Source organism: Stigmatopora argus, chromosome 20 (assembly GCF_051989625.1).
Source record: "Stigmatopora argus isolate UIUO_Sarg chromosome 20, RoL_Sarg_1.0, whole genome shotgun sequence".
In the NCBI taxonomy this organism is placed as follows: Eukaryota; Metazoa; Chordata; class Actinopteri; order Syngnathiformes; family Syngnathidae; genus Stigmatopora; species Stigmatopora argus.
In genome coordinates this window covers 4,481,100-4,493,939 of record NC_135406.1, presented here as the reverse complement: position 1 = coordinate 4,493,939, position 12,840 = coordinate 4,481,100, and the positions used below count along the sequence as shown (strand labels likewise).

The window sequence follows — 12,840 nt, the reverse complement described above, 5'->3', positions numbered from 1 at the left end:
TATTTGCATTCAGTGTCTTTAACCATTCGACCACCAATGCTTTGCCAGTGAAAAATTAGAAGTCATATTTAACCTATTTTTTAACAGTCTTCCGCATGTGAGTGACTGAAAATCCGAGATATACATTCTGAGATTCATCCTCAACATCAGCTCATTAGTCTAATGGATAGAGAAAGTGACTACGGTGTGGGAGGTCCGGGTACGATCCCTGGCCGGTCACTTTTCTGTCTGAAGGGTGCGTCTAAATTATTTTTTAAACTTTTTTTGTGGGCGATTACGTCACTTCCGAAAAACTATTTAAAGAGGAAGTAATTGCGCAGTCGTCCTCTTTCATTCATTGGAAGCTTCGCGTCGCTCCACGCTGGAAAGCCAAAGTAAGTATTCCCAAGTCTGTTCACTTTTTATTTGAGACTAATTTACATTTCTGTTGTTTTAACAGCTCACATGTGGAAAAAGAAGTAAGTAAGTACTTTAAATACTTCAAATCAACCTCGAAAATACTTAATGGTCTACTTTCTTCCCACAGGCTGCATCGGTAAGTATTCTGGCAGCTGATCCACTTGGCACCAAAAATGGCTGTTAACCATACTTTTTGACTCTTTCTCCTTTTCTTTTGCAGGCCACTTCCAAGATGTCCAACCCTGCAGGTGAGCACAGGTGAAACGAGCAAACAATTGTTCCACGTGAAAATCTAACTGTCATTCTATTCCAGAAGGCGAAAGTAGAGTAACAAAGATTAAGTTAAGATGACTTGCCATGTCCATTTTTGACTCCGGTCTTTGATTCTTGCAGTTGGATTTCATCCACGACGACGTCCACTAGGTTGGTGCACACTGCAACACAAAATGGCGGACGTAAACATTGTCCAACTTTGATGTCTTTTTGCGCGACGCTTCTGAACTATGATTTACCTTGCACTTTCTTTTACTGACTAGTTTCCTCGTGTCCACCGGAGGGCGCTGCAGCTCAAGATGACTGAAGCAGAATTCTTCTGGCTTGATTGCACTGCAAAGGTGAGTGAATGTGCACTATTAAGACGGTAAAAACGACTGAATGAAATGCTCACCCACTTTCTTCTGTGCAGACTCATTCCAGTGAAGACGCCATTTTGGAGACCCGCCTTGACCCGCCCCAACTGCTGCACCTGTGAGACAACGAGTTGATTATCTTAATTGTTGCATTCTGCCAATAAAATACAAAGCACAATCAGTTTTGACTCCTTGTGGACTTAAACTTGTGACAATTGTTTTAAATGCAATGTTATTCTTCCACAGTTGCTGCCCAAATGATGCCCTCCTGCTCAATACACTAAGTGACATGTCCCATCATGCTAAGGTAAGTCTTAACGCCGTTTGCACACTTATTTGAATGCACTTTTAACTTACTTTTTTTGTCTTTAAGTCTCCACACTCTGCTCCGGTGCGACTCCTACTGGTTGGAAGAAGAACTTGCAGACCTCTCACTTTGGACTTCACATCTGGACTTTTGCTCTGAAACAAATAAAAATAAATATGTACACAAAAAACTTTCTTTATTCTATATTATTTTATTTATTATAATTTTTATTTTATAATTTTAAATTTTTATAAAACTTTTTAATAATGGGTGGGGCTATGCAAATGACTAGCCAAGAGCAATTTGATTGGTGGAAAAATGGGTGTAAATTTGCTGATTGGTGTAGAATAAGGAAGTAGACGGTGTATGCTGCAACCTGATTGGTTCTCTGTGTATGGGTGTAAATTCGCTGATTGGTGTAGAATAAGGAAGTAGATGGTGTATGCTGCCACCTGATTGGTTCTCTGGGAGTGGGTGGGCCATATCGTTGCTGGGCAGGGCTTAAGTTGAGGGGGCTGGCTTTGTAGAAGGGGGTGGGGTTTAAGTCCCCAAAAAGCTGTTTTTAAGACCAAAAGGGGCGTGGCCTACCAAATGCCGTGCTGTGATTGGCTGTCCGGGGTGGGCGGGACCAGGGCGGGGCTAAATCCAAATTTGCATTGAGGGGAGGTGGCTAAGTCCAATTTCTAAGGCCGCTGATTGGATGGCAGAGCCGTGACACGTCTCGTTGCCGGGCAGATTTTCTGCTTTTCTGAGGCCACTTTTCCTGACCGTTCTGAGAGCGCTTTTTGGTGGCCGTTTGATGCCCCCAAAAGACACATTTTTAAGGAAAAAACCTATTTTAAACTTAGTAAGGATGCTTTTAGCAAAAAAAAGACAAAGACTGATTAAATTTCAACAATATATTGTTAGCAAAAAATGCCTTTTTTGACATTCTGACAGCATCAGATGCCACTGTCGGTCACTGCAGAAGCTCAAGTGTGAGACGTCACATACCCATTGAGGACACGCGAGTGTCCCAAAGCGATCGGCTGCAACGCGGGCCCGTCCGGCAGCGCCGTGCACGTCCAAAACGTCCCCGATCCTGTCAAGAAGACGACAATGAGAGCAGTCAGTGACGATTCTAGCATTCATATGACATTACAGTCACATCATCAGCCTACCGATATTTATATGTAACCTTCCATAAGATGATGCAAGCGCAAAAATAGTATTAGCATCTTGAATACATAATTAGCCTACCAATATTTACATGTAACTTTACATAAAATGATGCAAGCGCAAAAATAGCATTAGCATCTTGAACTGTACGACCTGAAATTACATTTATACGACATTACAGATACATAATTAGCCTACTGATAATGATAAGTAACCTTACATAAGATGATGCGAGCGCAAAAATAACATTAGTATCTTGAACACATAACTAGCTTGCCAATATTTATATGTAACTTTACATAAGATGATGCTAGAACAAAAATAGCATTAGCATCTTGAACTTTAAGACTAACAATTACATTTATATAATACAACATGGATAATTATTTTTAGCTCTACAAAAGAAGTTCTTGTTTTTCACAGGTGGTCAAATAAATGTGATTCTAATTCAAGCTATTAAATTACCAGCATGCTAAATAAATCTTAAAAACATTTTTTCAATACAAATATACATTTAATGGAGCATTTCCTACCTTTGTTAGCACTTGCGTCGCGCAGGTTGATGGACGTGGAAGCAACTCCATCTTCCGGACCTCCGCTCATGTAAACAAAAAGACATTTTTTGTGAGCACAAATGCAATTTGACTAGGATGTTTTAAACACAAAACATTTAGAAAAAAAGTCATTTTGTGCCAATGAGACACTTCGGAGGTCCCTAATATTTTGGCCGTTCGCACACTTTCCCTGGAATGGGAGTCTACTGACCAAAAATAGATTATGTGGGGGGATTCTACTACACAATGACATTTTTCTAGCTACTATGAGAGACTATGACCAAATAAACTATAGCTTGAGGGTGTACCTAATATTTTGGCCATTTTGGACCCTTCAGAGGGTACACTTAGAGGTGCTGGGGGCCGACTTGAGGTCTGCAATTCTGCTATGATACAGTATGACCACATAAACTGGGTCGAGGGTGTACCTAATATTTTGACCAGCTAGGACATATCATTAGGTACCCTGCTTGGGGTGGGGGTCACCTTCAGGTAACTTGGGGGCTCTACTACCCACTCATGACAATCATCTACAGACCAAAAGAGAACATAATACACTATTGGGATGATGCATCTAAGATGTTGGAAACATATCAGGTACTATTGGGCGTCTTGGGGGCCAAGGGTCTAAGGAGGTAACCACTCCACTTAGTCACAATCAATGGAGCGCCTATGAAATCTGTCTACTCAAGCCAACTGACTATGAACACAACACTAGAATCTCACAAAATATTAACAACAATTGGAAAAAGTATACATGGGGGTCGATATGGGCAATATGGACACAAATCGATCAACATGGCACATCATTTCACATCCCAATCACTTATTTAAGCTTCAAAGGGCAAGAAAAGAGGAGAATGTTACCCAGTGGGCGGGGCTAAGGAAGCTCATAAGCATATTGTCAGATAAAATTGTCCAATTTTCAGGCTTAAATGCATGGCAAGTGACTACCAAGAATGTTGGGAAGACATTTGGACTCTTATCCGAGCAATTTGGCTTCATTTCATGCACTTTTAAGTTGGCCACGCCCCTCCGGCAAGAAATGAGGCAAAACGTCGACTCAAACCCTGGCAATCCCCTTGCCTTCCAAGCCTTCCAAGCCTTGCACCTTCGGCGCTGGAGTCGGTGGGCGGAGTCTGCGCCAGACACGCCCACCGGTCCACCCCGAATGCATTTTTTTTTCAAGCTCTGCGCACAAAAACACTCCCTTCAAGTGTCAAAACACACCCTCAGCCGCACTGCGCATGCCCAATTAATTTAAATAAACCCCGCCCGCAAAATAATTTTATCGTTAAATAAAAGCAGCCTATTTCATCAAATGTCAACATTAACCCATGCATTATTTTCTGTCAAGCTTTTCCTCAGGAGCAATCTTTAAAAACTATGAAAAATTATTCATTTGGATTCATTTACACATCACAAATATGATTTTACATACTGTTTAGCCATTATTGGGTTATGCCTTTCATGGAAAATTAATATTTGAGCCAATCTGTCATTGTGAAATATTTAAAAATAAACCAGTCTGCATTTGCAGATTTTCAGGATCATTTGATATATATCTAGAATAGTTTTTCTTCACTTTGTGGCAGATAATCAAATAAATTATAAATTGGGGAAATGGTTCATTAAATTGTGGAGGTTGGCTAAATGTTTTGATCTGATCTGGGATATGAAGATCAAGCTGAACAGAATGAAGTGCACGTTTTACAAGTAGAAAAATACATCAAAAGACGCTTGTAGTAGAAAATTGCAGCATTTCTTACCTTGTTCGTGACTTTCGTTGTGCAGCCTGCACCGAGTGCAAAAAAATCAGCCAAAAAACCTCGAAAAAAACTCCTTCCTTGCGGACTTCTGTTCATGTAACCATCAAACGTCACTTAGTTGTTTTTACTGTAAAATCCCCCATTTAGATCATGCGATAAAACGCCAAAACAGTTTAAAAACAAAAGAAAGCACGACAAACAAATTCGTCTCTCGCTTTCTGTTCCGCTCCCAGTTCCACTTCTGGGTCGCCGGTGCCAGTGTCAACCTGGATTTCCGACTGACGTCATTTCGGGAATGCCCACGATAACGCGCCTGCGCAAACGACATATTACGTATAAATAGAGCGACAAAAGCAGACGTAAACAAATCCTGCTCGTTCTTTGTTTCCCCGATTTCGCTTCCAAATAATTCGAACGGTTTATTGCTTTTCTAATAATTTAGCCACGTAAAATGACTTTCCTTCCAATCACCTCCTTCTTTTACGAAAGTTTCCCACTTTACTGAAAACCTTAATGCTTAACGTGTACATATATAGATACTAACTTTGACAGGCTTTTTCCTGGCCAACAGCATTATGTTTCTCCCCCATATCTTCGTTTTTAAGACAAGATAAATATTGAAACAAGATAGACATTAGATATATTTTTTTATTATTCTAATTAGTGACAGTGCAAGGAATAGGCATTAAATTTGAAAGCATATTCCCATCAACGGCGAGGATTTATATGTTTTTTGTTTGTTGCCTATGATGAGTGATTAGTTTTGGGCGTTTATTTTGGTATAATTGGACAGCCGTTTTGATTTAAGAAATTAAGACGCGTAAATATGGGAATTAATGATTGTACACTGGATTACATTATTAACGAATTAATTTAACCCAATTTAATTAATGATAATATCTCACAACCCTGTCATTTCAATCAATTTTATTAGCATGCATAAAAAAGTGAATCACAGGTGGAGGACTCGTCTTCCTGATGGCGTTTCTACGGGAAGTAGGTGAGCATTATTAGATTTATTCACAGAATGGCGGATACTGACTTTTCACAAGTGTTTCTTTCGCAACGGATTGAATATGTTGTCCTTCCGCCAGTTGTGTTGCACTCCCATCTGCTGGATCGGAGTACGTACAGGCAGCAAGAAACCTGATGAGTCGGCCATTTTGGTTGAGGTCTGCAACAGAAAAAGGAAAACAGTCAGCAACATGGTAAGTAGAGTTGAGGCTTTTTAAATTAAATGTTAATAGGATGCCTGCCATTTAGTGTCGAAGTGGATCATTTAAGTCCTGTTGCCCACTTACCTTAAGATGAGTGCCTGTGGACACAAAGGAGACAATTATTGCACTTGTTTGGTTAATTTGTGAATATGTTTAATAGTTACCTCCTAACAGATGAACTTTCTTCTTCTCATAGCTCGAAAATGCTAGCATGCTGAAAAGTAGATTTGATTTAAACAGAACAGTTATTAAGATTGCAATCAGGAGTTTACACCCATTCGCAGAGCACCAATCAGGTTGCAGTATACACCATCCACTTCCTTATTCTACACCAATCAGCAAATTTATACCCAATTCGCCACCAATCAAATACATATTGGCCAGTCATTTGCATAGCCCCACCCATCCTTAAAAATATGTATAACATTTAAAAATAATTGTAAAATAAAAAATATTTTAATGAATAAAATATAGAATTAAGAAATTGTTTGTGTACAACTTTATTTTTATTTGTTTCAGAGCAAAAGTCCAGATGTTAAGTCCAAAATAAGAGGTCTTGAAGTTTTTCTTCCAACCAGTAGGACACGCACCGGAGCAGAGTGTGGAGACTTAAAGACAAAAAAGTAAGTTAAGTGCATTCAAATAAGTGTGCAAATGGTGATAAGACTTACCTTAGCATGTTGCGATGTGTCACTTGTTGTTGGAGCAGGAGAGCATCATTTGGACTGCAACTGTGAAAGAAAAACATTGCATTTGAAACAATTGTCAAGAGTATAAGTTCACAAGGAGTCAAAACTGATTGTCCTTTGTATTTTATTGGCAGAATGCAACAATGATAATCAACTCGTTGTCTCACAGGTGCAGCAGTTGGGGCGGGGGGGGTCAAGGCGGGTCTCCAAAATGGCGTTTTCACTGGAATGAGTCTGCACACAAGAAAGTGGGTGAGCATTTCATTCAGTCGTGTTTACAGTCTTAATGGCGCACATTCACTCACCTTTGCAGTATAATCAAGCCCGAAGTATTCTGCTTCAGTCACCTTGAGCTGCAGCGACCTCCGGTGGACACGAGGAAACTAGTCAGCAAAAGAAAGTGGAAGGTAAATAAGTTTAGAAGCGTCACGTAAAAAGACGTCAAAGTTGGACAATGTTCACGTCCGCCATTTTGTGTTGTAGTGTGCACCAACCTAGTGGACGTCGTCGTGGATGAAATCCAACTGGAAGAATCAAAAGACAGGAGTCAAAATTGGACATGGTAAGTTATCTTAACTTGATCTTTGTTACTCTACTTTCGCCTTCTGGAATAGAATAATAGACAGTTAGACGTGGATCAATTGTTTGCTCGTTTCACCTGTACTCACCTGCAGGGTCGGACATCTTGGAAATGGCCTGCAAAAGAAAAGGAGAAAGAGTCAAAAAGTATGGTTAACAGCCATTTTTGGTGCCAAGTAGATCATCTGGCAGAATACTTACCGATGCAGCCTGTGGGAAGAAAGTAGACCATTAAGTATTTTCGAGGTTGATTTGGAGTATTTTAAGTACTTACTTGCTTCTTTTTCCACATGTGAGCTGTTAAAACAACAGAAATGTAAATTAGTCTCAAATAAAAAGTGAACAGACTTGGGAATACTTACTTTGGCTTTCCAGTGTGGAGCGACGCGAAGCCTCCAATAATTGAAAGAGGACGACTGCGCAATTACTTCGTCTTTAAATAGTTTTTCGGAAGTGACGTAATTGCGCACGAAAAAAGTTTACAAAATAATTTAGACGCGTCCTTCAAACAGAAGAGTGATCGGCCGGGGATCGTACCCGGACCTCCCAAACCGCAGTCACTTACTCTATTCATTAGACCAATGAGCTGATGTCAACGTTTTATCTCAGAATGTATATCTCCGATTTTCAGTCACTCACATTCGGCAGATTGTCAAAAAACAGGTTAAATATGACTTCCATTTTTTCTTGGCAAAGCGTTGGTGGTCCAATGGTTAAAGACGCTTATTGAGAATGAATTGGGCTTGGGTTCGATTCTCACTCTTACCAACTCTTTACCACTCTGGCATTTATGTTCGTCAATGCAGCTGCGAGTGAGAATCGAACCCTGGTCGACTGCATCGCAGGCAATGTCTTATGCCAATCGCCACCTTGGCTGGATTTACGCCGAAATTTCGCACATAGAAAAGTGATAAATAATAGCAGCCAAGTACGTTGCAGGGAGCAATGTCCAACATTTGCCACAAGAGAGCAGCAAACACACGTCTGATCAGGCATACTTAGCACAATATGATGCGAGCGAAGTCTATGAATCTACTACAGCAGGGGTAGGGAACCTATGGCTCGGGAGCCATATGTGGCTCTTTTGATGGGTGTATATGGCTCGCCGCTAACCTGTGTGATAAAATATGGGAACCGCTGGTGAGCAACCACCTAAGCCCCGAACACACAATGAGAGCGTCACACTGTGGCGCCGACATTATCTCTAGCACCTTTTTAATAATAATTTTTCTTCATTATACTTCTTCTGCATGCTTACTCTCATTGATACTCATTGATTAGCAACAGTGAAAAAATATTCTTAAAAGAATTGAGAGACGTTTTTTTTACTTTCAAAGTGGTGAAATGATTAATAAATGCACACTGGTGTATTTTTACTTTTAAATTCTGAGTATGGCTCTCAACGAATAATGTTTGAAAATATGATTTGTTTATGGCTCTCTTCGTCAAAAAGGTTCCCGACCCCTGTACTACAGTGATGCACTGGTAACAAGGAGTTGGTTGGAAAAGCAATTGCAGAGTGTACTTCTTAAAACTGCCACAAGAAGACAGCAAAACACCATATGTATTCAGGCACACTCATGGGACAATATGTGAGAGGGGGTATATTGTACTAGAAAACAGTATACGGAGCAGGAAGGTGAAAGGTGAAATTAATTTATTTTCCTCCTCTAAACGTCCATGTATAGCAAGAGGAATTTTTTTTCTCCAATATAATATACTGCCATAAATGGACGAAAATTGCCTTCTTATATTGGAGGAAAACACAATGGTCGTATTCATAGTCGTCTATGAGAAACAGGGCCGTCATTACACATCCAGTCCACACGTGGGCACTGTGGTCCCAACGGTTGTTTGCAAAGCGTCTTTTATTGAAAGAAGAAGATCCCCGAATGCGGAAGTCGTGGTAAACAGCAGCCGATCAAAACAATTCGTCTCCTGCGCATAATTTTAGATAAATGTAGTCTTTTTAGGCGTACTATTCGGTCAATAGAAACAAGAGACGAATGTGCTACTGTTAAGCGTGTCAAAATCATGGACAAATGATGTGAATGGACTCATCCGCTTCATGTTATCGTCATTGTTAATGCGTCAACTGTTCGGTCGATCGAACACGTTCTCATTTAATTGTTTTTTTATCCATTTATTCGCAGCCAGATGCAGCTTTAATGCTTGTTCCTCTCTTGGTGCAAACTGGACTTGTTCCTGCAGGCAGACGGCTGACTTCCACTTGCCATCCTATGACCACCAACATTATTTTGTGTTTATTTCATGACAAAAGCAGACAAGACGCTTGTGTATTTGGTCGAACTTTATTTTCAATGTGTTCCCCAGCGTCACCCCCAACTTCCTCATACAAATTATGTGCAATATTCATCTTGAGCCCTCTCCAATATAGTAATAAACCACAAAAATTCTTAATTCCTTGATTTTGTGTTGTGACTCTGTAGGCGAGTATGAAGACATGCTATTTTATTCTCGACAAGACATGTTAAACTTCATTCCCTCTTGTGGCTGTTTTAAGGCATTGCACTTTGCAATGGCTTTTCCAACCAACTCCGTATACTGTTTTCTAGTATAATATTCCTCCTCTCACATATTGTCCTGAGTGTCCCTGAACAGACATATGGTGTTTTGCTGTCATCTTGTGGCAGTTTTAAACATTACACTGCAATTGCTTTTCCAACTATAACTCCTTGTTATACTGTTTTCCAGTACAATATACCTCATCTCACATATTGTCCCACGAGTGTGCCTGAATAGACGTATGTTTGCTGCCCTCTTGTGGCCTTGGTTCCTGCAATGTCCTTGGCTGCTATTATTTATCACTTTTCTATGTGTGAAATTTCGGCGGAAATCCAGCCAAGGTGGCGATTGGCATAAGACATTGCCTGCGATGCAGGCGACTCGGGTTCGATTCTCACTCGCAGCTGCATTTACGAACATAAATGCCAGAGTGGTAAAGAGTTGGCAAGAGTGAGAATCGAACACGATCCCAATGTATTTGCATTCAGTGTCTTTAACCATTCGACCACCAATGCTTTGCCAGTGAAAAATTAGAAGTCATATTTAACTTATTTTTTAACAGTCTTCCACATGTGAGTGACTGAAAATTGGAGATATACATTCTGAGATTCATCCTCAACATCAGCTCATTAGTCTAATGGATAGTTAAAGTGACTACGGTGTGGGAGGTCCGGGTACGATCCCTGGCCAGTCGCTTTTCTGATTGAAGGACGCGTCTAAATTATTTTTTAAACTTATTTTTTGTGCGCAATGACGTCACTTCCGAAAAACTATTTAAAGAGGAAGTAATTGCGCAGTCGGCCTCTATCATTGAATGGAAGCTTTGCGTCGCTCCACGCTGGAAAGCCAAAGTAAGTATTCCCAAGTCTGTTCACTTTTTATTTGAGACTAATTTACATTTCCGTTGTTTTAACAGCTCACATGTGGAAAAAGAAGCAAGTAAGTACTTAAAATACTCCAAATCAACCTCGAAAATACTTAATGGTCTACTTTCTTCCCACAGGCTGCATCGGTAAGTATTCTGCCAGCTGATCCACTTGGCACCAAAAATGGCTGTTAACCATACTTTTTGACTCTCCTTTTCTTTTGCAGGCCACTTCGAAGATGTCCGACCTTGCAGGTGAGCACAGGTGAAACGAGCAAATAATTGTTCCACGTGCAAATCTAACTTTATTATTCTATTCCAGAAGGATTCTTGATGTTGGATTTCATCCACGACGACGTCCACTAGGTTGGTGCACACTGCAACACAAAATGGCGGACGTAAACATTGTCCAACTTTGATGTCTTTTTGCGCGACGCTTCTGAACTATGATTTACCTTCCACTTTCTTTTGCTGACTAGTTTCATCGTGTCCACCGGAGGGCGCTACAGCTCAAGGTGACTGAAGCAGAATTCTTCTGGCTTGATTGCACTGCAAAGGTGAGTGAATGTGCACTATTAAGACGGTAAAAACGACTGAATGAAATGCTCACCCACTTTCTTCTGTGCAGACTCATTCCAGTGAAGACGCCATTTTGGAGACCCGCCTTGACCCGCCTTGACCCGCCCCAACTGCTGCACCTGTGAGACAACGAGTTGATTATCTTAATTGTTGCATTTTGCCAATAAAATACAAAGGACAATCAGTTTTGACTCCTTGTGGACTTAAACTTGTGACAATTATTTAAATGCAATGTAATTCTTCCACAGTTGCAATCCAAATGACGCCATCCTGCTCAATTCATTAAGTGACATGTCGCATCATGCTAAGGTAAGTCTTAACGCCGTTTGCACACTTATTTGAATGCACTTTTAACTTACTTTTTTTGTCTTTAAGTCTCAACACTCTGCTCCGGTGCGACTCCTACTGGTTGGAAGAAGAACTTAAAGACCTCTCACTTTGGACTTCACATCTGGACTTTTGCTCTGAAAAAATAAATAAAAATTTGAACACAAAAACACTTTCTTTGTTCTATATTATTTTATTACTATAATTTTTATTTTATATTATTTTAAATTTATATAAAACTCTTAAGAATAGGCGGGGCTATGCAAATGACTAGCCAAGAGCAATTTGATAGGTGGAAAAATGGGTGTAAATTTGCTGATTGGTGTAGAATAAGGAAGTAGATTATGTATGCTGCAACCTGATTGGTTCTGTGTATGGGTGTAAATTCGCTGATTGGTGTAGAATCAGGAAGTAGAAGGTGTATGCTGCCACCTGATTGGTTCTCTGGGAGTGGGTGGGCCATATCGTTGCTGGGCAGGGCTTAAATTGAGGGGGCTGGCTTTGTAGAAGGGGGCGGGGTTTAAGTCCCCAAAAAGCTGTTTTTAAGACCAAAAGGGGCGTGGTCGACCAAATGCCGTGCTGTGATTGGCTGTCCGGGGTGGGCGGGACCAGGGCGGGGCTAAATCCAAATTTGCATTGGGGGGAGGTGGCTAAGGCCAATTTCTAAGGCCCCTGATTGGATGGCAGAGCCGTGACACGTCTCGTTGCCGGGCAGATTTTCTGCTTTTCTGAGGCCACTTTTCCTGACCGTTCTGAGAGCGCTTTTTGGTGGCCGTTTTATGCCCCCAAAAGACAAATTTTTAAGGAAAAAAACTATTTTAAACTTAGTAAGGATGCTTTTAGCAAAAAAAGACAAAGACTGATTAAATTTCAACAATATATTGTTAGCAAAAAATGGCTTTTTTGACATTCTGACAGCATCAGATGCCACTGTCGGTCACTGCAGAAGCTCAAGTGTGAGACGTCACATACCCGGTGAGGACACGCGAGTGTCCCAAAACGATCGGCTGCAACGCGGGCCCGTCCGGCGGCGCCGTGCACGTCCAAAACGACCCCCATCCTGTCAAGAAGACGACAACGAGAGCAGTCAGTGACGATTCTAGCATTCATATGACATTACAGATACATAATTAGCCTACTGATAATGATAAGTAACCTTACATAAGATGATGCGAGCGCAAAAATAGCATTAGCATCTTGAACTGTAAGACCTGGAATTACATTTATACGACATTACAGATA

At 40.7% G+C, this 12,840-nt stretch overlaps 1 protein-coding gene and 5 long non-coding RNA genes across 9 annotated transcripts in view; 4 read left to right on the top strand and 2 right to left on the bottom strand.

Moving 5' to 3' along the window:
* LOC144066146 (uncharacterized) overlaps window positions 1–1,209 on the top strand; it is a 32,269-nt gene extending 31,060 nt beyond the window's left edge. The window contains exons 4-7 of the mRNA XM_077589492.1: window positions 620–647; window positions 793–822; window positions 936–1,013; window positions 1,085–1,209. Coding sequence (XP_077445618.1) covers window positions 620–647; window positions 793–822; window positions 936–979 — 102 coding nt within the window. The 3' untranslated portion in view covers window positions 980–1,013; window positions 1,085–1,209. The remainder of the gene's footprint in view (window positions 1–619; window positions 648–792; window positions 823–935; window positions 1,014–1,084) is intronic.
* A 3,969-nt stretch (window positions 1,210–5,178) lies between these two features.
* On the top strand, window positions 5,179–7,679 carry LOC144065322 (uncharacterized). The gene is made up of 7 exons (XR_013297140.1): window positions 5,179–5,816; window positions 5,911–6,024; window positions 6,553–6,656; window positions 6,892–6,970; window positions 7,036–7,129; window positions 7,206–7,284; window positions 7,397–7,679. It is a non-coding gene; the product is annotated as an uncharacterized LOC144065322 (long non-coding RNA).
* Window positions 5,551–7,723, bottom strand: LOC144065326 (uncharacterized). 4 transcript variants are annotated; one of them, XR_013297145.1, is made up of 10 exons: window positions 7,664–7,723; window positions 7,391–7,598; window positions 7,217–7,327; window positions 7,028–7,105; window positions 6,890–6,956; window positions 6,705–6,764; window positions 6,533–6,641; window positions 6,198–6,247; window positions 6,118–6,131; window positions 5,551–5,990 (listed from the first exon to the last, which is right to left on the bottom strand). It is a non-coding gene; the product is annotated as an uncharacterized LOC144065326 (long non-coding RNA). The 4 variants fall into 4 exon arrangements; XR_013297146.1 differs by lacking the exons at window positions 5,551–5,990; window positions 6,118–6,131; window positions 6,198–6,247 and having other exon boundaries at window positions 6,518–6,641; window positions 7,391–7,418; window positions 7,503–7,598; XR_013297147.1 differs by lacking the exons at window positions 5,551–5,990; window positions 6,118–6,131; window positions 6,198–6,247 and having other exon boundaries at window positions 6,518–6,641; window positions 7,217–7,246; window positions 7,391–7,418; window positions 7,503–7,598.
* A 2,894-nt stretch (window positions 7,724–10,617) lies between these two features.
* Window positions 10,618–11,368, top strand: LOC144065325 (uncharacterized). Its single transcript, XR_013297143.1, has 5 exons — window positions 10,618–10,678; window positions 10,744–10,947; window positions 11,015–11,058; window positions 11,172–11,249; window positions 11,321–11,368. It is a non-coding gene; the product is annotated as an uncharacterized LOC144065325 (long non-coding RNA).
* On the bottom strand, window positions 10,693–11,368 carry LOC144065323 (uncharacterized). The gene is made up of 3 exons (XR_013297141.1): window positions 11,307–11,368; window positions 11,148–11,241; window positions 10,693–11,069 (listed from the first exon to the last, which is right to left on the bottom strand). It is a non-coding gene; the product is annotated as an uncharacterized LOC144065323 (long non-coding RNA).
* Window positions 11,362–11,770, top strand: LOC144065331 (uncharacterized). The gene is made up of 3 exons (XR_013297153.1): window positions 11,362–11,392; window positions 11,520–11,580; window positions 11,647–11,770. It is a non-coding gene; the product is annotated as an uncharacterized LOC144065331 (long non-coding RNA).
* Window positions 11,771–12,840: the final 1,070 nt, after the last annotated feature.